We start from the raw sequence: 26,059 nt of genomic DNA on the forward strand, positions 1-26,059 counted from the left end.
CAGGGCTGGGGGTGGGTGGCAGCCCAGGAGGTAGGTGGAGAGAGAGGGCCCACCTCGGCACCACCTGGCCACCTTCCTAGGGTGTGAGGACCCTTCCAGATGGTCAAGTCTAGAGGTCACTTGCACAGAGAGGTGGAGAAACACAGGCCGAGTGAGGACAGGGGACTCACACCAGGTGCATGAAGAGTGCTGTAGAGGCCGGGCTTGGCCCCAGGCCTCGGGAATCCCAGCCTGGACTACTCCTTAGCCTCCTGCTGAACTCTCCCCCACCCCAGAAGGATTGGCCCCACGTACATTTTTGGCCTCACCTACCCTGGCTGGCCCTCCCTGGCCTGCTTTTTGCCAGCGCCCTTGAGACTGGCCGAGAACTGGTTGCCATAGAGATGGTGGGGCGGGCAGTTCCAAGGCTGGCGGTGCGGGTGGGGGACGGGGCAGGACACCAGTATGCGAAACACCCACCAGCAGCTGAGCAGGACCACTTCGGCGAGACCAGGGCAGGACGCACGGCTCCAGGCTCCAGGGACAACCATAGGGCTGCTCAAGTTTCTGTCAGACACCCCCCAGGCTGAGCAGGTGAGGGAGGCCCCATGGGGGCACTTCCAACTGCCTGGAGGCAGGCTGGCTGCCTGGGGGCGTAGAGGCCGGGGCTGAGGGCGACTGGAGCTGAGGCCAGGTGAGAGACAGCCAGGCCCAAGGCAGGCAGGGACCTCAGGGACGCTTCAAAGTTTCAGGGTGAAAGGTGAAAGATGAGGAAGACACCCAGAGGTGACTCCCAGGCTCCCAGTGGAGCGATGTGGGGATCCCTGCAGGAGGAGGAGGGTCTTGGGAAAGATAATGTGTTTCTGCCACCTGGACTTAGACAGTCCCATGGGGACATGTCCCCACGGGGCATTCGGAGGAGCCATCCCAGACCCTGAGGCAGCATTGTACGATGGTGACATATCTGGGCTCTGGGGACAGATTCAACGCATTCCGATCTGACTCCACTTACTGGCCAGGTGACCTTGGTCAAGTGATGTCCCCTCTCTGAGCCTCAGTGTTCTCATCTGGGATGAGATGAGATCTCACGGGGACAACAGTGGAACAGAGGGTCCTTGGGAAAGTTAAGTGAGGTGATCCGTGAACATGCCACGCACCCAACAGGTACTCAGTAAGTAGCATCTTTGCGTATTGGAAGTAGTAATGATCAGTCAGTTTTAGTGGTAACAAGAGCCCGGCGGGCCAGCCAGGGGGCACAGGTGAGGAGGGTCCCCTGGGGAAGGTGTGAAGCCGTCCAGGAGGCTGCTCGGAGCTGGGCCTCTTCTCCTGTCTTCACCTAGGGGAGGACCGGGAGTGGTGATGGTGTGATTCGGGGCCAGCAGCCAAGGTCTCGGAGCGCAGGGCAGACGACAAAGAAGGACCGGAGGCCGCAGGCCCGGAACAAGAAAGGGCATGGCTCTGCTGAGGCTGAAGAGTAAGCAGCTGCACGCAACAGGCTGGGTGGGTTGCTGGATCCCCCATGGGGGGCCGGTGCCTTGACCTTGACCCCTGCTCCCTGTCCTCTCCTTCCTCAGTCTCGTCCCTTCTTCTCCTCGGAAACCCTCCTTCCCCTTCCAATGGGCCTGGGAGAGCTTCACCACTGACAGCCGGGCTCTGCATCAGCCTAGCCCCTTCTCGGTCCCTGGCTACCAAGTTACGTCCTTGCCCCAAGCACTTCTCAAGTATAAGACCAGGTGCAAGTCCACGGCCACCCTCCCAGAGGCCCAAGGCTTCTGTTGGAAGACAGAAGTGCCAAACCTGGAGAGGAGCCAGCAGCTCAGGGCCCGCGGTGGCAGCCCCATCTCCTCCGGCAAAGGGAAGAGCCAAGAACTGGAAGGGCTCAGTGAATGGGACCTCCAGCCACCTGGGAAGAGGTCAGGGTCAGGATCCGAGTCTGAGGAAGGCATTGAGCTGGAAGCCCTGGGTGTTGAGGAGGCAGAGAGGGGCTTGAGCCTCGGGGAACTGCCCTACCTCCTCAGGAGAGGGTCGATCTTAGAAGATGAGCGGTTTGCAGAGGTGACAGAGGAGGCTGAGGAGGGGGAGCACAGGGCCCCCTATAGACGGAGGGCTGGTTCTCAGAGAAAGGGGCCCAACATTTGCAAGGAGGCCTCCAGTGAGGGTGACCTGCAGGGCAAGGGGAACAGCTCGAGCTCCAACCTCAGAGGATCACAGAGGAGGAAGTCAAGGGCCAAGGACCTGGAGGGGCCGTGGGTCCTGGAGAAGCTGCAGAGGCAGTTACAGCAAGACTTGGACTGTGGTGAGTGTGGGCTCTCAATGCCTGGGTCCCCAGGAAACCACACAGTTGGGAAGAGAGGTTGAGTTGGGAAGAGAGGGTTGTGCTGTGCTCCAGCTGCTGGGTGGAATTGCCCGGTAGCCTGGGAGGGAGGCTACTCTCTGCCTTGTCCCACTGAGGATAGGCCCTGAAAAGCAGCCCTGGAAGGCTCTGCGGACTGCTGTCCAGGCCTCCAATCGGAGTGGGAAGACCTATGCCTTGGAAGATGAAGAGACTTTCCTGTTTGCCAACTTTCCCAACCGTACCTTCCACAAACGACAGGAGGCCACAAGGTAAGGTGGAAGAAAAAGGAGGATGGAAAGAAAGGGCTGGGCGTAGTGGAGAAGCCAGTTCTCCAGAGACACTGACTCATTCACTCCTTCATTCATCCATTCTCTAATCTTCTAGTCATCCAATCTTCTGTGGATATGTCCATGCATCTACCCACTCATTCATTCACCCATTCACCTATCCATCCGTCATCCATCTATCCATCCATTCATCCAACCATCCATCCACCCTCCCACCTGTACCCATTCACCCATCCACCCACTCACCCATCCATCCACCCGTCCATCCATTTACCTACCCATCATCCATCCATTTACCTGCCCATCCATGCATGCATCCATCATCCATCCATGCATCATCTACATCTGTCTGCCTGGCCACGTGTCTATTGACACAAACCACTTTTCATCCATTTCCCATCTTCTATCCATCCATTAGCCTATTCACTAAATGATGAATGCAACATATGTTGAATATCTATTCATGGGTGCTTAGGAGGTAAAGACAAAAAGACTTGGCTCAGCCCTAAGAAAGTCAAAGCCTGCTGGAAAAAGAGACAGATGGGCAAGACAGCCAGGTGGGCAGCAGAGTTAGACAACGGCTGTACCTGGGGCTTGGACAAAAGACCATGAGAGCAGAGGGGGAATCCTGAGAAAGGGCACTGTTGCGTTGTCGAGGTGAGGGATGATAAGGGCCTGAACCAACTGGCCACATGAATGGGGAGGGGATCCATGTACGAGACATCTGGGGGCTGGCTCAGCAGGTCTTGGTGACTGGTTAGAAGTGGCAGGTGAGAATCCACTGCCGCATTCTATAGCACCCCTCTGTTCTTACTTTCTCACCCCTGCTTGCTTCTCATGCTTCCCAGTGCACTCAGAACAAAGCCCAGAGTTCTCGGTAAGGAGGCTCCTGTCTCCCACACCGGCCAGTCCGAAGGGCTAGAATGCCTCATGCTCTCCCTCCCTCCTCTCCCAGGAGTGCCCCTCTCCCTCATTCACCCAGCTAACTCAATGCATCTTTCGACTTCCAAGTCAGGCGCCCTCCAGGAAGCTCTCCCCTGTTCTTGCCTCTGCCACAGCTCTTGCCACACAGCCTTGCACTGGGGTGCCAGGGTGCCTGTCTCTCCTTGTGTGCAGGCTTAGAGCTCTCTGAGAGGATAGGTGTCAGATCTTATCGGTTATAGCCTCCCTGGCACTCTACATGGGACATGGCCCCTAGTTGGTGCTCAAGAAATACGTGCCAAGTGAATGAGCGCATCTACCCTCCCATTTGTCCAACCGTGAATTGGATGATGCATGAATTCACCAACACTGAATTTCTCTTTATGTGAAGCACTGCCCTAGGGGCTGGGGAGACACTGGTGGCAAAGAGCAGGGCAAGGAACCCTGCTCTCACACACACTTTATTTGCAATGAAGGGTAATTAATAAAGAAATGAACAAAATGTAGAGCTAGAAATGGAAAATACCTGGGAGGTAGAAAGGGTGGTCAGAGAGTCTCTCTCTGACATCTGGGCAAGGACCTCATAGACAAGGAACTGGCCACCAGAGCTAGGGGCAGAATGTTCCAGGTGGAGCCACGTGTCTACTCAGCCATTCATCCATCCCCTGACCCATCACGACTTTGTTTCTGTTTCTCACCCATTCATCTGTCTGTCCCTCAAATCAAAACTCATGAACCTAGTTCCTACCAGAGTTGGGGGTCAGAGGAAAGAACACGATCTGGCCCCGTCCACAGGAGAGTTGTTTTGCCAGAAGTCAGCCGTACGGGTGAGGACACAGGGGCACCAAGCCCCACGGGGCTGAGGATGTCCAGTTTGGGCACACAGCTGGCTAGAGTGGGAGGCTTCCAGAAGAGTAAAGAAAGGCCTTGAGGTGGGCCTGAGGGTTGAGCCCCCGATGCAGCTCATCATGTCAGACTTCCAGAACAAACCCCAAGCCGCAGGCCTGCCATCCCTCCCTCAGGTCCCCATACTCCTCTCCCTGCCCCTGGCCTCCACGAGACCACTGCTCCCCCCAGATTTCTCCCACCCTCTTCTTTCCCTCTCCCCACCCAAGAAGCCTGCTGCAGGCCTGGGAGCGGCAGCAGCAGGAGGAGCGGCAGCAGGCCGAGCTGCGGAGGGCCCGGGAGCAGCGGGTCCAGCAGCAGGTGGCTCGCTGCCTGGCGGCCTATGCGCCCAGAGGGAGCCGGGGGCCGGGGGCCACCCAGCGCAAGCTGGAGGAGCTGAGGTAGGACGCCGGGGCTTGGGAGGGCCTGGTGGGGAGAGGGCAGGGAGGCACTGCAAGAAATCAGATGCCGGAGAAAGGATGAAGGAGAGACCTAGCTCTCACTTTTCCTTGGGGCTGAGTCTCCACAACCATCCTCCAGCCCTGGCAGGCGGGCTGGGCCACTGATAAAGACACTGAGGCAGGGGAGGAGAAGGGGCAGAGACAAGGTCACTCATCCCATGAACAGTACCAATCCTGCAGCTGTTAGAAGCTCACGGTTAAAATGGCTTATAGGTGTTACCACGTGTTCAAATCCTGTCCTTCCAATTTCAAAAGCCAGGCATGCTTATTATCAAAATGCAGATATTACTTTAAAAAAATGCAGATATTACTGAAATCATTCATGGAGCACGGGAACTGTGCCTCTGATCTCACTCTTGACAATAGCCATGGTTTGCCATCAGGTGGGATCCTCTCTTATTCTCCTCCTATATGTTGACCATTAAAAAGAACCAGGCAAATGTGTATTTATTTTTTTTTAAAGATTTTATTTATTTATTTGTCAGGCATAGAGGGAGAGAGTGAGCACAGGCAGACAGAGAGGCAGGCAGAGGCAGAGGGAGAAGCAGGCTCCCTGCCGAGCAAGGAGCCCGATGCGGGACTCGATCCCAGGACGCCGGGATCATGACCTGAGCCAAAGGCAGCCGCTTAACCAACTGAGCCACCCAGGCATCCCGCAAATGTGTATTTAAAAGCAAATCTTTTTTAGACTCAGAAAACAGGCCCACGAAGTGGGCATTACCATCAGTCCCATAATTCGACAGAGGAGGAAATGGAGCTCAGAAAGCTCAAATAATTTACCAAAGTTCACAAATAAGCTGCAAAACTAGGATTCCAACTTGGACAGCCACTTAGCCACCCTCTACCCTGTCTCCAAGTGCTCGAATGGCCGGACTGTAGAGAAAGCGTGCCAGCGTCTTTGTCCAAAAGCCCCACCTAGTGAGACGGATAACACAAATAAATACGATCGCCAGTGCCGCAGACATTAAGTATCTACTGGAGGCAGCTGGCGGCAGGGTAGCCCTTTCCACATCTCATCACCTTTCATCCCGGGAGAAGGGCTAGGTCAAGGTTGAGTGGAGCACCACGAAGAGACCAGAGGGTCCCTGCCCTGCAGCCGGGCCACCAAGGACTCAACAGGGTTCTGATCACCTCCTCTTTGAGGCTCAGTCTTACCGTCTCCAATTTTGAGGATGAGAAAACCACGGCTCTTAAGAAGTCAGGGGTGTTTTAAAGGAATCCTTGCCAGACCTCAAGTTCATGGTTTGTGTGTTTATTTTTTCAATAAGGCAGGAAGCCTGAGGTTCAGAACTCCAAGAGACAGATGTCAGTAGGCGGAGTGTTTCACACACACCTTTTTTATTTTCTATTTGAGAGCAGATGTTTTCCATGGGGCTCTCAGCCCTAACATCCTGTGGCTTTTGCTCTCTCTGAGCTGTAAAGGCTCTGCCCTGCCCAGCAGGGGCGGGCTCAAGAGAGGTTGCCCTGTGGTAGGGAAGCTGTGTGCCTTCCTTTTCCTCCCAGATGTTGGACAGGGCTGAAATCCAGTCACAGGCTTCCTTTCTGCTCGGGGTTCCAAGACATGGACTTCCTCTCAATTCTAACAAACAGCATCAAGGATGAAGAAGGAAAAATATGCATGACATCATAGGCAAGACGGAGGCTGAATGCCAGCTCGCTCCCCACCCCCGCCTTTTGTAACTGCTGAAATTACCTCTTGAACGCTGAAGACTCCGTTTTGCAATAACTTCTGTCCATGGCCATGGGTTTTCAAGTTCATCTATTTTTTGCAAGTGGAGGAGGGTTCCTTCCCTGGCACAGAGCCAAGGGTCCTGGCCCAGTAAGGCAGTGTTTTTCCAAGGGGTGCCTGCATGTTTGCTTGAGGTCTTGGAGCCTTGTCTGCTTCTTCCCTCCCTCTCTTGTGTGTGGGTGCTGCCACCACACCCCAAGACCTCTTTCCTGTGCTTCACAGGATTCCTGGCCCCTTGTGGTGTGGCCAGAAGGTCCCTCTTGCTGCCCCGATATTGGGCTTGACGAGCAGACGTGTATCAGACAAGCACACAAATCGGGTTTTTGTAAATGGATGTGTGCCTCCCCCGGGGAACCCTGATCTTTTCAGGAAGTGTTCTTTCCTTTGCAACATAATAATTCTGTTGTTCCTCCACCCCATTTTCTGAGCTGTGTGCTTACAAGAGCCACAGAGAATGGTGACAAACTTGTCTAAACCCTGCCACGGTGCAGAGAAAACTGACCCCAGAGCCCAGAGCGAGGTCTTGCCCTAAGCCACGGCCCCCAGCCCCCATTTCTCGCTCGCAGACGCAGTGTGAGAGAGTTCAGGGGTGTCAGCGTAGGCAGAGGAGGAGCTGTGCAAGCAAATGCCCATTTGCTTCGAAGACAGTGCCGGCCCCTCTCCCTTGGGGGTGGCTGGGAGCCTGGATGAGCCCTGGCTGGATGGCCTGTGGACTTGGGCTCAGTCTCTCACTTCCCAGCTGTGTGACCTTGGCCAAGACCCTGCTGGGCCTCAGGCTCATCATGGGTAAAATGGAGCGTATAATTTCCGCCCCACTGACCTCAGGAGGAATCCAGGGCAAGGAAGGGAGTGAAATCGCTTTGCAAGGTAAGGGTGGGGAGCGTGAGGTGTCCTCAGTGAGGACGGGAGCACTTAAGGGTGGGGACGGCTTGTGCTCACGGTTAGCTGCCCAGAGGCCCGTCTCCCTCCCGCAGGCGGCAGGAGCGACAGCGCTTTGCTCAGTATCAGGCAGAGCTGCGAGGCATCCAGCACAGGGTGCAGGCCCGGCCCTACCTGTTCCAGCAGGCCATGCAGGTGAGGGCTAGCACCCGGACAAGCATGCTCCCTCCCTGGGAACGCCGCTTCTCCTGGGATGAGCGGATAGGGACGTAAGATGAGAGTGGCTCCTCTCCGACGGGGCCCCGGGCCACTGTCCATCTAGAGACCCCGAGACCCTCTCAGTATCCCAGCACCGTTTGTCCTCAGCAGCCTTGGTGCAGAGCAGGAACCCTTCTCTCCACTCAGGTCAACGCCCGGCTCTCGGTCACCCGGCGCTTCTCCCAGGTGCTGTCAGCACTGGGACTGGATGAGGAGCAGCTGCTGGCTGAGGCAGGAAAGGGGGACAGAGAGGGCACCTCCAGGAAACCCAGGTGAGGCCACCTACCTAGCCAAAGAGCAGGCTGTGCCCACTAGAAGGGGAAGGGGTGCCATTGCCAGTACTCTGGGCCCTATAGGGTCTCCCTGAGCTGTCTCCCTACCCACCTCCAGCCTGGGCTGGACACCCAGCAAAAAGCTGAGAAAGCTCGTGGACAACCACGCTGATCCGCCTTAAATCAAAGCCTCAGTCCTGGCCTGGTCCGCCCCTCTCGGCCTGAAGGGTTCTGCCTAGCTCTAGCAGCCAGCAAGTCCTTCCCCAGGCCCTGTCCTTCATGTCCCCCCAGGAAGGCAGGATCAGGGTATGTTCTCCAGATCCCAACAAAAAAACTAAGGACCCGAGGGGCAGGGGCTTCCTGGAAGACACAGGAGCAAGTAAGCCACAGAGTGGCCAGCGGAGTGACCACACCAAGGCCCTGTTAGGGATGGCAAACTAATCACCCCGCAAATAGTGTCCCTTGTGCTTTAGGACAGCCTGGTGCACAGCAGGGATTTTGAGGCTCATGCATAAGGACATTGAGGCTTGAGGAGGGGAAATCGTTTGCTCAGAGTCCACACAGCATAGCAGGCAAATTTGAGCCCACATGGGCAATAACCGCCTTTCCTCTACCCAAAGCCCAGTGTCCTTGGGCATGGGCATGGGGAGCTAGAGCTCATGGTCTCTATCTGTGTCTCCATCTTTAAGGAGCCACAGATCAATGGGGGCGAGAATGGAGCACTCTTTTGAGAGTCCTCCAAAGACAGAGCGCACTGGAAGCCAGCCTGACAGGCACTCCACTCCAAGCCCTAACCAAGAGTCCAGCCCCTAAGAAAACAATTAAATGCTTTATGGAAAATACCGCGTGTAATTTCTGGTGCTGCTGGGAGAGGCTGCAGGTTGGGAGCGGGAGGTAGCAGGTGGGCAGCGGGCTTAGCTTGTCCCATCACCCAGGAGTGCGGTTCCAGAGCTGCTCCTGAGGGGGTCATCTCACACAGCAACAGCCACAACTCCTCTACCCCCTTTTCCACCATATAAGCTGGGTCCTAGGAATTGGAGAGTGAACACAGGACCTAATGGCCTCTGTCTTTGAGAACTGGGGCGGGTTGGGGGTGGAGTTTGGACCTTTAAAGAGGTGCATACCTCACACTGTAACAGATGGGTTGCACAGGGGCCTCCAGACCTAGCAACTGAGGGGGTATGAGGAGGGATTATGTGAATTGGGATTTTAACTTTTAAGTAACTTCATGTTAGACCCCCCCCTCCCCAGGGGGATAGGCAGCTCACATACACAGATGTGCTGAATTTTCTACTCAGTTTCAGGACGTGCAGAATACAGATTTAAAAACCTAATGCAGGGCGGGGGCTGCCTGGGTGTGGCAGTCAGTTAAAAATCCCATTCTTGGTTTTGGCTCCGGTCGTGATGTCAGGGTCCAGCTCCGGGCTTCTCTCCCTCTCCCTGTCCCTCCGGCTCGTGCACGCTCTCAAATAAATAGCCCCCCCCCCCCCAAAATCCAATAAAGGAGGGAGGGTGTTTGCTGACAGTACTGGTTGTAGGGGCTCGGAGGCTGGCCCGTAGAGCGGCAGTCTGGGGGGAGGGTCTCAAAACATAAATGTCGCACACCCGATGGAGCCACGACCCAGGGGAGACCACTACGAGGACGCCTACGGGAGCGGCAGGTGCCGTCCACAGCAAGACCATGAGTATGGAGCGTCCCGCCGCCAGGAAGTGCTCCCAGCTTCCAGGTTGCTGGCTTTAAGGACTTATAATTGAGAGACCTGCAACTCTGATACGGCGTCCACGCGCCCCCCAGGGGCGCATGCGCAGTCACGCTGCCCGCTTAAAGACCGCCGCCTAGACCTAGACGGCCGCAACTGCGCAGTTGGGCCCCGACCCCGGCCTTCCCATGAACCTTTGGGGCAGGCTCCGAGGAGAACGACGGAAGCCGCCACTCTTGGTTTCCGGCAACACGACAGCCGCTGCCGGGCGACCCGGAAGTGTTCTCATTTTGCGTCGTCGGGGCTCGGCGGCGGCCGGGCTCGGGGCGGACGTACCACCATGGGGTCGTCAAAGAAGCACCGCGGGGAGAAAGAGGCGTCCGGGACGACGGCGGCGGCCAGCACTGGAGGCGCCACCGAGCAGCCGCCGCGGCACCGGGAGCACAAAAAACACAAGCACCGGAGCGGCGGCGGCGGCAGCAGCGGCGGCGAACGTCGAAAGCGGAGCCGGGAGCGTGGGGGCGAGCGCGGGGGCGGGCGGCGGGGGGCCGAAGCTGAGGCCCGCAGCGGCGCGCACGGGCGGGAGCGCAGCCAAGCAGAACCTTCGGAGCGGCGCGTGAAGAGAGAGAAGCGCGATGACGGCTACGAGGCCGGTGAGGGGCAGGGCCTGAGTGGCGGGGCGGGCTGCGAGCGGGGGCGCCGGGGGGTCCCAGAGCGGGCGGGCTGGCCTGGGTGTTCAGCCCGCCGAGACACCCCCGCATTAAAGAGTGTTCCTACGGTTATTGGGGATAAAAGGTTGTCTTCGTCTACTAAGCTCCGCGAGGGCAGAGATTTTCTGTTTTCTCAAAATTGGCACATCGCGGCCCTCAATAAATATTGAGTGAATGAATGAAGTTGTACTAGCATGTGCAGAACCAAAAAGAAACCTGGTATTGGGCAGATCGTGTAGGGTTCATAGAGTTATGAAACAGTTCCGACCACAAAGGACCTATAGACATTGGAATTTTGTCTCGAGGGTAGCAGGGAGCCATGGATTTGAACTGAGGAATGAGTTGATTGTATTGTGCAAAAATCACTGTATTGAGAATCAGCTCAAGAGGAGTCGGGGCGCCTGGGTGGCTCAGTGGGTTAAGCCACTGCCTTCGGCTCAGGTCATGATCTCAGGGTCCTGGGATTGAGTCCTGCATCGGGCTCTCTGCTCAGCAGGGAGCCTGCTTCCCTTCCTCTCTCTCTGCCTGCCTCTCCATCTACTTGTGATTTCTCTCTGTCAAATAAATAAATAAAATCTTTTAAAAAAAAAAAGAGGAGTCAAGACTGGAGGTCTCATGAGGGCTGATAGCAGCTTGCAGCCAGGCAGTAGCAGTAGGGTGGGGAGACCTAAACAGACTGAACTGTTTTGAAGGGGGAATTTAGAGAGCTTAACACTTGGATGAGGGTGGGAAGAAGGACGTGATTTAAATTTAAGGACATCCTTAAATTTTGGGTTGAGCAACTGGGTGGGTGGTTGTGTTGTCTGTTGGCCTTGAGGACTTTGGGAGACAAGGGGACTTTTGAGGGGAAAGAGTTCAGTTTTGGAGAATGTTGGCATTTGATGGCACAGAGTTGGGGCTGGATAGATCCGTGTGGAAGTCGTGGGTGTTTAGGTGGCAAATGAAGTGCACCGAGAGAGTGAGGAGTGGCCAGTAGAACCCAAGAAATGCCAACATTTTAGTAGTAGTTGGAGCACGATGCTACAAAAATGCTTGGTGGTTCAGTATCCAGAAAGGCAGGGAATCGCAGAATCTTGTATCATGGGGTGTTTGGGAACAGAGATAAAGAAGGAGTAATTCATGGTGTCACACGCCACAGAAAATGAAGGAAAATCAGGCAGAAAAGAATCCACTGGATTTAGAAATAAGGCTGGTGACCTTGGAGAGAGCCTGGAGAGGTTGGGATACAGCGTCCAGATGAGCTATAGGGGAGGAGGTAGGTTGTGGGGCGGGGAAGCAGGAAGGATGAACCCCTGGTGGCAGCTAGGTAGGGGAACACCTGATGGTGTTCTGCCTCTGTCTGTGGCATTTCGTGAAGTATTCACTGATCGTGATGTGGGTAGCGGAGGTCTGAAATGCTGCTTTATCTCAGCATCCTCAACATCCATCACAAATCAGGGACCAATAAATGTATTTCTTGACTGGATGTACTGCACAGAGGACACAGTCATGCTCCTAACACAGTCGCCGACCTGTGGGGGGAAACAGACCCGGAAGTGAGTGATGGGGCTGTGGCACTCAGGGGAGAGCCGTTCATTCTGATCAGTAATTGAGCAGGAGTTCAAGAAGGAGGTGGCATTTGTTCTCTGCGTTTGGACAGCTTGTCGATCAGAGCTAGGCCAAGGAGGGCAGTGCAGGCTGAAAATGGAGTGTACGGAAGTGGAGCGGAGGCCGTGGTGAAGGATGCAGCAAGGTTGGACCTTTTGGCTCAGGAGAGGAAGGTTACATAGAGAGTTGGGGTCTCAAGAGACTAGGACTGAGGTAGGAGGAGCTGCTTGGGTGGGGCAGGACTGCTGTGTTCGGGTGTCCCAATAAGGCCCAGGAGCTGGTGAGGGGGTGCCTGCAGCCAGAGCCAGAGATGCCGCCGCTGGCCCTCCGTGCGGCTCCTGAGTCCCGCTTCTTGTTCCAGCCGCCAGCTCCAAACCTAGCTCGGGAGATGCCTCGTCCCTCAGCATCGAGGAGACCAAGTAAGTTGGGTCTCGCTCATGTTCTGCTTTTATATTCTGAGACACAGGGCTTCTGGGGCAGCTTTCCCGGGGGCGGGGGGTGTCTTTCACCCACCAAAGCATTCTCATTGGAATTGGAGCGTTACCATTTGAGTTACAGAAGAGGACGCCAAGAGCCAAGCAGAAATCTGGCCTTCTGCTGGTGAGGGGCCGGCCGGGCCGGCGCCTATGTTCCCTGATTTGGAGGCCAGTGTCCATCCCAACGTCCTAGGCTGACTGGGTCAGTCTCTGCTTTGGGGGCCCTCAGGACCTCTAATTTCCATCCTGGTTTCACCCCGTGTCTGTCCAGAAATGCCTTTGATGTCCCTATTTCGTTGACAGCTCTTAACGCTCTTATTTCTTGTCCTCAGTAAACTCCGGGCAAAGTTGGGGCTGAAACCCTTGGAGGTCAATGCTGTCAAGAAGGGTGAGTGTGGGGCGGTGGATGGGGCTGAGGGAGGGCCTTTGGGTGGAGGTGAAACACCATGGGAAGGGGCCTTTGAGGAGGGTGGGGTCATGGCTCAGGTTCAGCACCATGTAGTTGCTCTGTGTGTGTGTGTGTGTGTGTGTGTGTGTACACGTACGTATACTTGCTGGTGGGCAGGAGGCCTTTCCTTGCAGTCGTGATGGGGGGCTGGGAATAGGGATTCTCTTAAGCTCAGATGGCTGGTGCCATGTGCTTGCTCCGCATTAGCCAGGCCGAGACACGTGCACAGGTGCCGCAGACCGATCTGGGCTGTGCAGGTGTTGGGTTTGTTTCTTTCTTAAAGCGTGATTGTGGCGGGGCGGGGGGGGCTTGTAAGCCGCGGAGGATCCCATCATGTAGTGTGGGGTGACATGGAAATGTGGGCTGAAGTGGGAGGAGGGACGTGAAGGATTCGCCCCCCCCACCCGGCCCCTTCTGGCCCCCTGAGCTGGAAAGGGGCAGGGTGAGTGGCTCCCTCCTCTCCCCACCAGCCATGGGCAGGCATAGCCTCACGTCTGGGCCCCCCTTCCAGAGGCGGGCACCAAGGAGGAGCCCGTGGCAGCCGATGTCATCAACCCCATGGCCTTGAGACAGCGAGAAGAGCTACGGGAGAAGCTGGCGGCTGCCAAAGAAAAGCGTCTCCTGAACCAAAAGCTGGGGTGAGGGGGGTCAGCAGGGCGGGCAAGGGAAGGCCCTGAGGAGGCCGCCCAGGAGCTCTGGAGTCGGGTGCAGGGAACAGGAGTGGGCTCCCAGAAGACCACTTTCTCCTCTCTTCAGAAAGATAAAGACGCTGGGGGAGGACGACCCCTGGCTGGATGACACCGCAGCCTGGATCGAGCGGAGCCGGCAGCTGCAGAAGGAGAAGGACTTGGCAGAGAAGAGGGTGAGCGCCTGGGCAGCTCGGGGTGGTCGCTTAGTGCTTTGTAACCTGGCTGGCTGGTGGGGCCGGAGACCTGTCCTTGGGAGGGGACCAGGCCCAGAGAGGTCAGAGGTCTGTGGTCGTTGGCTTCTGCTCTGGATTCTTAGCAGCTGGCCCATAGGGCCTTCCTTCCCTTTTTGTGCTCCCACTTGGTAAAGCCCCACGTGTCTTCCAGTGATGCTGAATGGCATGAGGTCATAGGTCACCCCCTTCTCATCCCACAGGCCAAATTGCTGGAGGAGATGGACCAGGAGTTCGGTGTCAGCACCCTGGTGGAGGAGGAGTTTGGGCAGAGGCGGCAGGTGAGGCTGCAGTGGTGGCGGGGGCCGGGAGCGCTGTCCTGGGTGCTGGGATCCCGGGGCTGGGCGGGTCAGGGCTCCTGACTTGGCTGGACGGTCCCCTCCCCTGTAGGACCTGTACAGTGCCCGGGACCTACAGGGCCTCACCGTGGAACATGCTATCGATTCCTTCCGAGAAGGGGAGACTCTGATCCTCACCCTCAAGGACAAAGGTGGGTTGAGCTGCGAATTCCAGTGGGGGACGGGGGCGCTGCTGCGTCAAGGGCAAGCTGGAAGGGCCACCGCTCCTGCCCTGTCCGCAGGTGTGCTGCAGGAGGAGGAGGATGTGCTGGTGAACGTGAACCTCTTAGACAAAGAGCGGGCAGAGAAGAACGTGGAGCTCCGGAAGAAGAAGCCCGACTACCTGCCCTACGCAGAGGACGAGAGCGTGGATGACTTGGCACAGGCAGGCGGGGCAGCGGGATGGGGGCTCTGTGGCTTTTCAGGAGCCAGGCTGGGTCCCAACCAGGACCTGTTGTTTTGCAGCAAAAACCCCGCTCTATCCTGTCCAAGTATGACGAGGAGCTCGAGGGCGAGCGGCCACACTCGTTCCGCTTGGAGCAGGGCGGCACTGCTGATGGCCTGCGGGAGCGGGAGCTGGAGGAGATCCGGGCGAAGCTGCGGCTGCAGGCCCAGTCCCTGAGCACCGTGGGGCCCCGGCTGGCCTCCGAGTACCTCACGCCCGAGGAGATGGTGAGACCCGTGGCCTGCACCCACACCTCGCAATTGGGATGGGGATTCCTCCCTCTCTGGGGTCACGTGCAGCTCGGGGGCGCTACAGAGGAAGGGCGAGTGTGGGGGCTTGGCCCTCGTGGTCCGCGGTGTGTGGCAGCCGTGGGGAGGTGCTGTGCGGGGACAGTGACCACACGCTGGGACGGATGGTTCTGAGCTTGAGTCGCGCTCTGCAACATGGCCAGCTTGTGCCCCAGGGAGTTCCTTACCTGTGAGCCCGAGGCACCTGATTTGGAATGGGGGTGGCAGGAGCCGTCTCTTGAGGGCCGCTGCGAGGACTAGTGACAGTGTGGCAGGTTGGTAATGTTACGGCGGAGTGTAGATTTCGTATTTGGGATGATTGTGAGCACAGAGGTAGACCCATGGCTAGATTGCTGGGCCTTGTGATTAAGAGCAGGACTCCGGAGCCCGAAGAGAAGGTTCACAATCCTGGCTCTCCCATTTAGGAGCTGGGTCACCTCAGACAAGGAACTTAGCCTCTCTGTGCTGAGGCTTTTCTCATCTCACAAGTGGGATGAGATCAGGCCGGTTGCACACGTTGTATATGTGTGCCAAGTGTCTAAAGGCTGGCCTGGAGGAACGCTAGAGAAGCGTTCATTCTTCACGTCCCCGGGTGGCTCAGTCAGTTAAGCGTCCAGCTCTTAATTTCGGCTCAGGTCTTGGTCACAAGGCTGTGGGATGGGGACCTGCGCCCAGCACGGAGCTCGCCTAAGAGACTCTCTTTCCCTCTTCCTGTCCCCCACTCCATCCGTCCCTCCCTCCCCCACCTTTAGTGAAAAAAAATTTTTTTAAGTCTTCATTCTTGGGGGCTCGTGGGAGCCTACTTTCCCGGTTCAAGTCTCATCTCTCCTTTCTCCCCTCAGGTGACTTTTAAAAAGACCAAACGGAGGGTGAAGAAGATCCGCAAAAAAGAGAAGGAGGTGGTCGTGCGGGCCGATGACTTGCTGCCTCTGGGAGACCAGACTCAGGATGGGGACTTCGGTTCCAGGTGGGCTTGGAAACAGGGTTGCGGTGCCGGGGATGGACTGGCCTAGGGGCCCGCGCTCACGGGAGAGGCCCCTTTCCGCAGACTGCGGGGCCGAGGCCGGCGCCGAGTGCCCGAGGCAGACGAGGAGAACCCCGAGGAAGAAGAGAAGGAGCCGGCCCCTCAGCCCCCGCAGTCCGATGACACCCGCGTGGAGAACATGGACATCAGCGATGACGGTGAGGGTCCGGGCAGCCGAGGATGGGCAGCGGGGGCCGGGCTGAGCGCCCCGGGGCGAGGAGGCGATCCGAGCAGGGGTCCCCTGTGTTTCCTCCAGAGGAGGCTGGAGCGCCGCAGTCCGGGTCCCCGGAGGTGCTGGAGGAGGATGAGGCGGAGCTGGAGCTGCAGAAACAGCTGGAGAAGGGGCGCCGCCTGCGGCAGCTGCAGCAGCTGCGGGACAGCGGTGAGAAGGTGAGGGCCGCGGCGGGCCGGGCCGGGCCGGGGCGGGTGCGTGCGGGCCTCCCCGGGGCCTTCGGGACAGGCACGTCTCTGGTGACCTGTCCCCCGAGCGTGGCGCCTGCATTCCAGTCTGGATCATCATTTTTGTTTAATGCTGTGCTGTTAGTGGATCTGTTTAAGTTCAAGCAGTATTTTTGCTCTAAGATATTTTAGAGTTGGAGCCTTGGCTGCCTTCTTCCTTTCCGTGGCTGGGCGTGGCACGCCTGCTGCGAGAGCGCCCTGTCCCAGGGCCGGGGGAGTCCCTGGTGAGCCGCCCGGCGAGGGGCCCTGTGCTCCTCTCTAGCTGCGGCCAGGGGGCGGGACGGCAGGACAGCTGGACAGTGGGTGACAGGTGCACACGTGCACACGCCGCACTCCGAATGGCGCCGGGATCCTGCAGCCCGGCCGTGGGAAGGCCGAGCAGGTGGCTGGAGGGCTGGCCTGCGTCCGCCATCCCGGGGAGACCTTGCGACCTTTGACCTGAGACTTAAATAACACTGAGGAGCCGACCTCGCAGAGATTCGGGGTGCAGGTGGGCAGGCAGCCCAGGCATGTGGGCAGCGGAGACGGCAGGTGTCCTGGGAGGGGCGGCCTGGTGGTGTGAGGGAAGCAGAGGCCGGTGGGGTCTTGTGGTCATGATTCTTGCGGCGGGCGCCCGCCAGAGCCGGGCCCTACCTGCGTGCCTTGTGGGCCACCTCGTTCATGCTCAGAGCAGCACCTGGGAGGAAGGTTCTGCTTCCTCCGTTTTACAGAGGAGGAAACTGAGGCACAGAGGCCTTAGGCAAGTAGGACCAGGGTTACGTGGCTGGGAAGGGGCAGAGCTGGGGTTTGAACAGCCTGACTCCACGGTCCGTGCTCGTCATCCCACCCCCCCAACACTGGGAGAGCGAGATGTGGGAGCAGGGAGCCCTGGAGCCGTGGGGTCGAGTGGCGGGGGCTTCTGCAGAGGTGGCGGAGAAGCAGCAGTCCCCGCGGTCAAGGCAGCGCAGAAGCCGAGAAGGGCTTGTAAGGAGGGGGGTAGGGAGTCCTCTAACTCCTGAGAGGCGGGCCCGATTTGGCACGGTGGAGTCCGCAAGACCGAGGCCAGGAGGACACTGGGGCAGCCACTTGGGACGGTCCCTTGGGGCGGGCGCGGGCAGATGACGGGCCGTCAGAGGAGTCGGCCCCCCCGGGTCTTGGCTGCTCTACAGTCACAGCAGCAGCAGCAGTGGGGTCACTCGGTGAGCGGGCCCGGCTGCGAGCCAGGACAGCTGGTGCTGGGCCACACGCTGTCTCCCCCGGCCATAAAGGGGGTCAGAGATGGGCGGCCGTAGCCGAGAGCGCAGAAGTCCTTCCTCATGGAACTTTCGTTCTCCTGAGGGGACGTGAAAGACAAAGACGAGGTCGGGTGGGAGAACCAGCGGGAGCAGGAACCGGAGGAGGGTAGTGCGGAGAGGAGGAGTGAAGGCGTGCGCTCGCTTTAAGTCAGCTGGTCAGGGTGGGCCTCCCCGAGGAGGTGACAGTTGACATCAGATGAAGTGAGCCTCAGAGCCATGGAAGGGCCCAGTTCCGAGATGAGGGAGCGCCTGGCCCCTGAGGCCCCGAGGCGGGAGCCACCATGCTGGTTCAGGAAGGTGGAGGAGGCCTGTGTGGCTGACGTGGCCGGAGCTGCAGGGAGAGTGATGGGGAAGGAGCCGGTCACAGGCCACGTCGGGCCGACGCTTGCCGTTGCAGTGGGCTTGGCAGGCGGAGCTCGGTCTCTGAGGAAGGCCAGGGAAGGCTGTTGTCGTCCTCCAGTTGGAGTGACGGTCAACTGTGGTGATAGGCGTCGAGACGGGGAAGTGGCTGGGTCTGGAATGCATTTGGAGTGTAGAACCAACAGTGTGTGTCAGTGCGTCGTGTGTGAGGTCGTGCGTGGGTACGAGAAGTTCGGGATGGTTCCCGAAAGTTCCGACTTGAACAGCGGTCCGTTTGCTGAGGTGAGGAACAGGCAGGTCTGCTCCTGAGATGGACGAGCTCAGGGAGGAGCAGGTTGGGGGAACTAACCAAGCATTCGGTTTGGGTTAAATTCAAGGTGCTTTTTTTTCAAGATTTTGTTTATTTGACAGAGATTACAAGTAGACAGAGAAGCTGGCAGGGAGAGAAGAGGAAGCAGGCTCCCTGCTAAGCAGAGAGCCTGATGCAAGGCTCGATCCCAGGACCCTGGGATTATGACCTGAGCCCAAGGCAGAGGCTTTAACCCACTGAGCCACCCAGGTGCCCCTTAAGATGCTTTTTTAGTAGCAGTGATAATACAGAACAGGCAGTTGGATGTGTGAGTTTGGACTTTAAGGGAGAGGCTGAGACTAGAGGTACTGGCGGATGTCAGTAAGCGCGTGGACCGGAGTTAAAGCCACAGGATGGGCTGGAGTCACCGGGACAGTGAGTGTGGATAAAGGAAAAGAGCTGGAGACGGAGAGCGTGTGAGGACAGCAGACGACAGGGTATCACCCTGGGAGTCCCATGACAAGAGGCTCTTGCGAGGAAGCAAGTAAGCATCTGTGACACGTGTCGCGGAGAATTTGGATCAGGCAGCATGGCGGTCACTGATGCCCTCATCTGAAGTGGCCTCCGGGGCGTGGTGGGAAGTGACGATCAGACCACGCCGGCTCGAGCAGGGCCGCTGGGGACAAGGTTACCAGGCGGGAACCGGTGGTGTTTCTGTACACCAGGAAGAGGTAGAAAGTATAATTTTGAAAAAGATCACGTTCACGAAAGCAGTAGGGACGGGGAAGTCTTATGGGTAAAGCTATCAAAGCAAAACAGGAAGGAGATAAGCTTGCTACAAAATTAAAGGATTAAATTAAGGATTGCAACAAAATTAAAAGGAGTATATGACGTGCGAGATCTGTATGGGGAGAATTGCAGTCCATCTTTCAAAGACCATGAAGAAGACATAAAGAAACAGACTGTCGTGTTAGGCAGCTAGGGCCGCCGTGACACAATGCCACAGACTGGGTGGCTTAAGCAACAGAAGTTTAGTTCTCAAAGTTCTGGAGTCGGGAAGTTCAAGATCAAGGCGTTGGTAGGTTTGGTTTCTCCTGAGGCTTGCGGGCGGCCGTCTTCCTGCTCTGTCCTCTCTTGGCCTTTCCCTTGAGTGCCTGCAGCCTTCAGTGTCCCTTTCTCTTATGAGGACACCAACCTTCTGGATTAGGGCTCTGCCCTTATGACCGCCTTTGATCTTAATCATCTTCTTAAAGGCTCGTCTCCAAGTACAGTCACACTGGAGGCAACGTTTCAACATACAGATTTTGGGAGGACACAGTTCAGTCCATAATGTCCATGTCTGCGGCTAGGACTCAGTAAAGAGATTAAATTCCAGTGAAAATTCCCAAAAGGATTTTTGTGGAACCTGAAAAGCTAATTCTTGAATTTACTTGGAAGACCAAAGGGCCAAAAATATCCAAGATGCTTTCAATAACAAAGTGGTGGGCTTTGCTCGGACAGATCTCACTTGAGGTCGTTGTGGTAATTGAGGTGGTAAAATAGTGGCCTAAGGGTGGACTGACAGGGCCAAGACCGAGTAGGACTCCTGAGTAGGAGAGCTGCTGCGCTGGCGGGCATGGGCGCTCGGTTCAGCAAGTGCTTTCTGGACAGTCACTTACCCATTTGGAAAAAAGTGAAATTGGGTTTGTACTTCACACAAGATGTAGTTACAGATAGATTAAGAACTGAAAAGTCACAAATTAATGTTCCAGAACAAGGTTAAGGAAATGATGTTTGTGACTTTGTGGCAGAGAAAGATTTTTTTCTCTTTGCAAATTTTATTACAATACATAGAACAAAGAATTGACCATCTTCACTATTTTTAAACGTCTGATTCCCCTAAAGGGTTAAATGCGCCCCCGCTGCTGTGCACCCATCCCCACAGCCGCCCCCAGAGCTCTTCTTCTCTCGAAAAGCTGAAACTGCTGAAACTCCGTCCCCATTAAACACTGGCTCCAGCCCCCCCCCCCCCCCCCCCGCCGGCCACCACTGTCCTACTTCTGTCCCTGGGACAGAAAGTCCTCTCTAGGGACAGCCTATAAGGGCAATCACAGAAGGTTTTTTTGTGACTGGATTATTTCAAGTGAAAAATTTTTTAAGTTCTGAAAGTAAAGCATAAACCATGAGGAAGAAAACCAATAACTACTGAGAAATTAAGAACTTTAGTTTTTGTTTTTTAATTTTATTTTTTAAAGATTTTATTTATTTATTTGACAGAGATCACAAGTAGGCAGAGAGGCAGGCAGAGAGAGAGGGGTGAGGAAGCAGACTCCCTGCCAAGCAGAGAGCCCGATATGGGGCTCGATCCCAGGACCCTGGGATCATGACCTGAGCCGAAGGCAGAGGCTTTAGCCCACTGAGCCACCCAGGCGCCCCAAGAACTTCAAATTTTTTTTTAAAAAGTCACCATAAGAAGACATTTGCCCACATGTATAGAATTATCAGTGGGTTGGTGCCAAGAATATCCGAACAACCAAAATTGGCAAAACAGAAAAAGGGGCAGTAGACCTCAATGGGCCGTTCACAGAAGTGGCAAGGTAGATGGTCCATAAAATAGCCCATGAGGGGGCACCGGGGTGGCTCAGTGGTTGTGTCTGACTCTTGATTTCAGCTCAGGTCGTGATTTCAGTGCTGTGAGATGGAGCCCCACGTCGGGCGTGGAGTCTGCTCGAGATCCTCTCTGCCTCTGCTTTACCCTCCCCCACCTACCCCCCAGCCCCTCTCGTGCACACGCACTCTTTAAAAAAGCAAAACAGGGGCACCTGGGTGGCTCAGTGGGTTGAGCCTCTGCTTTCAGCTCAGGTCATGATCTCAGGGTCCTGGGATGGAGCCCCGTATCGGGTTCTCCGCTCAGTGGGGAGCCTGCTTCCCTTCCTCACTCTCTGCCTGCCTCTCTGCCTACTTGTGATCTCTGTCAAATAAATAAATAAATCTTTAAAACAAACAACCAACAAAATAGAACAGACCACCCCCCAGTGAGGCCCGGCTTTGTAAATGGTCAGGGAAGAGCCAGCAGGTCAGTGACGGACCAGGTCATACCCACGTCACTGGACAAGAACGTCAAAGTCTGGCGATAACAAGTGTCAGGATTCGGAGCGGCCAGAATTCTCACGTGCACTTTGCAGCACGGAGGGGTCTGATGAGCTCGGGAAGGCGTCGGAAGTATTCTTGGAGCAGCAAGTGCGCGTGCCCTCCGGCCTAGCACGCCCACTCCCGCGTGGGTACGGCGGACACACACCTGCCCGCGGGCTGGGGGACACAGGCATCCGATGGCTTGTGTTCACCTTGGCTGTGATGGTGGGAAGTAGGTCCGCAGCGTGCGGGGGGAACTAGGTGAGGACACGTTCCTGTCATGGAATGTTCCGTAGTGAAAAGCTAAGAAGTGCAGCCACTCGGGTCAAGATGGATTTTAGAAAATAGATTTTTCTTCTTTTTGAAAGATGTAATTTATTTGAGGGAGCACGCCAGCTAGAGAGCGAGCATGAGCCGGGGGGAGGGGCAGAGGCAGAGGGAGAAGCAGGCTCCCTGCTGAGCACGGACCCCTACCCCCCACCCCGCTCCGCCACCGTTTGGGACTCAACCCTAGGACGCAGGGATCACGACCTGAGCTGAAGGCAGACGCTTTACTAACCGAGCCACCCAGCCGCACGTGTGTGTGTGTGTGTGTATCTGTTTTATACATATACGTATATGTTTATATTTACATCACATCGTAGGGGATTCAGATTCAGATATATAATGTTTTTAAAATGCACAGCAAAATAATACCCTGTTGCCGGATAGGACTTTATGTGGAAAAAACAGAGGAGTAGCCAGTGAATCATGACCACGGATAAGGGACGAGGAGACCGTGAGGCTTGAAGGAGTGCGGGCCGCGTTCCTCGGACTGGGCGATGCGTGCCTGGGTGTGTGTGGCTGTCACCGTCTTTAATAACACACGTGCGCTACTAGAACCCTTCTATGTTTATGATGCCGCTCGCTAAAAACATACACGTAACGTAATAACATGGAAGGAAGCGGCGCTGAGCGGCTGTGGTGACTGGAAACTTCTCTGAGGAGCTTGCTGTCCGACAGCAGTGAGACAGCGGGGCGGAGGGAGCAGCGAGCCTGGGCAGTCCTGCGCGCCCAGGGAACAGTGCAGTCGAGGGGACAGCGGGGACAGTCGTGGGGGGCCACGCCACCGGGCAGGAGGAGCAGGGCAGAGGTGTGGCGGGTGCTGGAAGCCTGTGGGAGCTGCGCAGGCAGATTCTCCCCGCCCTGTGGCCTCAGGGCAGGCTTCTGGAAGCAGCTTACCTTGAGTCCTGAAAGGGGTGTTGGTGGCGGTGAAGGGTGAAGGGAGGGTGGCTGCGGGCCAACAAGAGGCCACAGTGTGCTCCGGTCCCGGAGGAAGACGTGAGGGTCTGGGGCTTTGGAGAAGGGCCAGGTGGAATTTGGAGATTAAAAGGCGGCAGGAAGCCACTGACGGCTTTGGAGCCGAGGCCTGCGGTGGGTGTACCTGCAGAGTGAGCGTGGCTGGGCGTTGGGAAGGGAAGCGGGCGGCCGTGGGAGGGCTTGTCTTCCTGCCGTCGGGGGAGGACTTGGGGTTTCTGGGTCTCGATGGCACCTCGCCAGAAACTTCTGGGTTTGCCCACAGCTGCTCCCTCCCCCAGGTGGTGGAGATTGTGAAGAAGCTGGAGTCCCGCCAGCGGGGCTGGGAGGAGGACGAGGACCCGGAGCGGAAGGGGGCCATCGTGTTCAATGCCACGTCCGAGTTCTGCCGCACCTTGGGCGAGATCCCCACCTACGGGCTGGCGGGCAACCGGGAGGAGCAGGAGGAGCTCATGGTGGGTCCTCGGACAGCCTGCCTCTCCCTGCCCCCCCCTTCCCCTCCTCTCTCGCTCCCCTCTGCTCGTGCTTGGGGTCCCCCCTGCCAGTCAGGTCCTGGTCAGCTTCTCCATAACTGGTCTCAAGCCTCGGGGCCCCGGCAGGTCAGGCCGGCTGCGGCGGGCGCGGAGGCTCCCTGGGTTGACCGTGGTCCCTGACCCCCAGGACTTTGAACGGGACGAGGAGCGCTCGGCCAACGGGGGCTCGGAGTCGGACGGGGAGGAGAACATCGGCTGGAGCACCGTCAACCTAGATGAGGAGAAGCAGCAGCAGGACGTGAGGGGCGCGGCGGCGGGGGCCGGGGGGAGGGGAGAGCAGGACAGCTCGGCTGCGCACCGCGCTCCCGCCCGGCCCTGCCCCTTCCTTGCTGGGGGGCCGTGACCGCGGGGCTGGCTGTCCCACGCCGGGTGGGGGTCTGCAGAGCTCGGTGGGGCGGCGAGGAGTCTGGCCTAGTGCCCGGTCCCGGGAAGGCCCGCGGCTGTGTGTGCCGGGCACGAGGGGGCGGAGGGGGCGAGACGAGCCCACGCGGCCACTGACCTTCTTCCTCCCCGTGTGCCTCGCCCCAGTTCTCTGCCTCGTCCACCACCATCCTGGACGAGGAGCCCATCGTGAACAGAGGGTTGGCGGCCGCCCTGCTGCTGTGTCAGAACAAAGGTGAGGGGCTGCCGGCATCGGCGGGGCGGGGGCCAGGCCGCTCCCACCGCACCCCCAGGACTGTGGGCTGCCCCCCCGGGGCCCAGGAGCTGAGCCTGTGCACCCAGCCCTGCGGTGGTCATAGCCGCATCTGACCTTTGTGCTCCATGTCACCCCGTTGGTGACGGCTTTGCCCTTCAGGGTTGGGGGGGTAGGGGGGTGGGAACGGGGTCGTGGAGGCGGGAGGGGCCGTGAGACTGGGAGTGAGGCTGGCGAGAGCCCCCGCTGAGGGCAGCGGCCAGGAGTCTGACTGCCGCCTGTCCCCAGGGCTGCTGGAGACCACGGTGCAGAAGGTGGCCCGGGTCAAGGCCCCCAACAAGTCCCTGCCGTCGGCCGTGTACTGCATCGAGGACAAGATGTGAGTGTGGTGGGGCGGGCCGGGCGGGGGGGGGGGGCTGCAGGTGGCGGGAGGGGCCGCCGGGGGAGCCCTCGGGGGCAGCGCAGGCAGCTGCGGTCCCTGAGCGCCCCATCTCTGGGCCCAGGGCCATCGACGACAAGTACAGCCGGCGGGAGGAGTACCGCGGCTTCACGCAGGACTTCAAGGAGAAGGACGGCTACAAGCCCGACGTGAAGATCGAGTACGTGGACGAGACCGGCCGGAAGCTCACACCCAAGGAGGTGAGCGGGGCCGGGGGTGACTGAGTCACAGAGACGCGGGGCCTCAGCCTTCCCAGGTGACGCAGAGCTGCGCCCTGGGTCCTTGGTTCCACCCACCGCTGGCCGGCGGGGCCGCCGAGGTGTCAGCGCCTCGGTGCCCCAGGTTCCGTCTCTGGTGGGCCCAGCCGGCCCCGTCACAGGCCCGGTTCCTTTGCCCACCTGCCCCCCTACGGCCTGACCTACCCTGGGGGCCACCTTTCTGGGGGTGACGTCCAGGCCGTGGGCCGAGTCATGCTCACTGTCCTGCATCCCTGCCCCACGTGCTTCTGGCACTGTCCCCCGCTGGGTGTGCCCTCCCCCCAGCCCCAGCCCACGGCTGCCTCTGTCCGTGTGCGGGTCCCACTCAGGATCCCGAGTGCCCCTGTCACAGCACATCCAACCCCAGAACCTGTCTCCCTGACTCTGGGGAGCCCCTCAAAGGTGCCAAGGTCATGATCCTTCTCCCAGCACCTTCCCACCACCCCTCAGCCCAGCACGGGTCGGTGAGTCCCTTCCCCTTCGCTGCCCCCTGGACACAGGTGGCTGTAGTAACACTGGTCCCGCCCGTGTCCCCAGGCTTTCCGGCAGCTGTCCCACCGCTTCCACGGGAAAGGCTCAGGCAAGATGAAGACAGAGCGGCGGATGAAGAAGCTGGACGAGGAGGCGGTGGGTGCCCAGGGACACGGGGGGCGGCTTCTGCACCTGCTGGCACTGGGGTGGCTGGTGGCCTGGGGCCTGCTTCCGCCCTGCGCTGACCGGCCCTCCTCCTGCAGCTCCTGAAGAAGATGAGCTCCAGCGACACCCCGCTGGGCACGGTGGCTTTGCTCCAGGAGAAGCAGAAGGCCCAGAAGACGCCGTATATCGTGCTCAGTGGCAGCGGCAAGAGCATGAACGCGTGAGTGGCGAGGCGCAGCGGGCGGGGACGGGGGACAGCGCTGGGCCTGACGGGTGGGAAGGCCTGCGCAGTTTCCAGCCTCATGCCGCTCTTCTCTCTGCAGGAACACCATCACCAAGTGAAGCTGATCTTCCTCTGTTCCCCTCCCTGACTTTAATATTAAATAAAGTTCCCTCCTTATTTTTTCCTCCTTCGTCCTGGTGCAGATTCCAGGGTTAGACCCAGGAGGGAGGGGCAGGCGGTGCCGGGACGAGCACCCACACACCGCCCTCAGGTGGGCCCTGCTTGCTGTGTGACCTCAAGCAAGTCCCCGAACCTCTCTGAGCCTTAGTTCTGTGTTCGTATAGTCAAAACACATCTGTTTCCTAGAAAGTCCCGTGAAGATTAAATGAGTTCGTTTATTCGTTCATTCTCCTGTCACTCAGAGGCGAGCCAGACCCGAGGTGGCTTTGAGTCTGGCATCTGCTCAGTACAACCTGGCCGTCTGAGGACACGGATAACTAAAAGAGGGAGATAACCCTCCAGATCCTCTAGGACAGCCCTCCACCCGCCCCAGGCCCCAGCCAGCCAAAGAAGCCAGTCGGTTTATTTTCCCCGCCCCCTCTCCTCAC

At 57.9% G+C, this 26,059-nt stretch overlaps 2 protein-coding genes and 1 long non-coding RNA gene across 3 annotated transcripts; 2 read left to right on the top strand and 1 right to left on the bottom strand.

The window, feature by feature from the left end:
• The first annotated feature begins 368 nt into the window (after positions 1-368).
• Positions 369-8,846, top strand: TSGA10IP (testis specific 10 interacting protein). The gene is given in 9 exon segments (XM_082748502.1): positions 369-416; positions 418-573; positions 1,320-1,453; positions 1,554-2,275; positions 2,436-2,583; positions 4,638-4,808; positions 7,572-7,671; positions 7,882-8,006; positions 8,696-8,846. Coding segments are annotated over 9 exon segments (1,713 nt in total). The 5' UTR covers positions 369-383; the 3' UTR covers positions 8,820-8,846.
• LOC309873293 lies at positions 5,814-7,459 on the bottom strand. The gene is made up of 2 exons (XR_014316270.1): positions 6,562-7,459; positions 5,814-6,447 (listed from the first exon to the last, which is right to left on the bottom strand). It is a non-coding gene; the product is annotated as an uncharacterized lncRNA (long non-coding RNA).
• A 1,113-nt stretch (positions 8,847-9,959) lies between the features above and the next one.
• Positions 9,960-25,635, top strand: SART1 (spliceosome associated factor 1, recruiter of U4/U6.U5 tri-snRNP). Its single transcript, XM_082748481.1, has 20 exons — positions 9,960-10,359; positions 12,365-12,422; positions 12,812-12,867; positions 13,439-13,565; positions 13,684-13,789; positions 14,050-14,127; positions 14,237-14,336; positions 14,427-14,569; positions 14,650-14,856; positions 15,759-15,883; positions 15,965-16,098; positions 16,197-16,330; positions 23,011-23,184; positions 23,390-23,500; positions 23,791-23,878; positions 24,185-24,275; positions 24,400-24,535; positions 25,130-25,219; positions 25,327-25,448; positions 25,552-25,635. Exons 1-20 carry the CDS (start codon positions 10,047-10,049, stop codon positions 25,568-25,570), a joined length of 2,412 nt encoding a protein of 803 aa, XP_082604607.1. The 5' UTR covers positions 9,960-10,046; the 3' UTR covers positions 25,571-25,635.
• The last annotated feature ends 424 nt before the right edge of the window (positions 25,636-26,059 follow it).

This window comes from Mustela nivalis (assembly GCF_964662115.1).
Source record: "Mustela nivalis genome assembly, chromosome: 9".
Taxonomy (NCBI): domain Eukaryota; kingdom Metazoa; phylum Chordata; class Mammalia; order Carnivora; family Mustelidae; genus Mustela; species Mustela nivalis.

Bases quoted from the DNA above. Each gene is read 5' to 3' on its own strand.
- SART1 (XM_082748481.1), top strand. From the start codon at position 10,047: ATGGGGTCGTCAAAGAAGCACCGCGGGGAGAAAGAGGCGTCCGGGACG. The intron at 14,570-14,649 runs GCAGGCGGGGCA...GTTGTTTTGCAG, and splicing joins GCGTGGATGACTTGGCACAG to CAAAAACCCCGCTCTATCCT. The intron at 16,099-16,196 runs GTGAGGGTCCGG...TGTTTCCTCCAG, and splicing joins CATGGACATCAGCGATGACG to AGGAGGCTGGAGCGCCGCAG.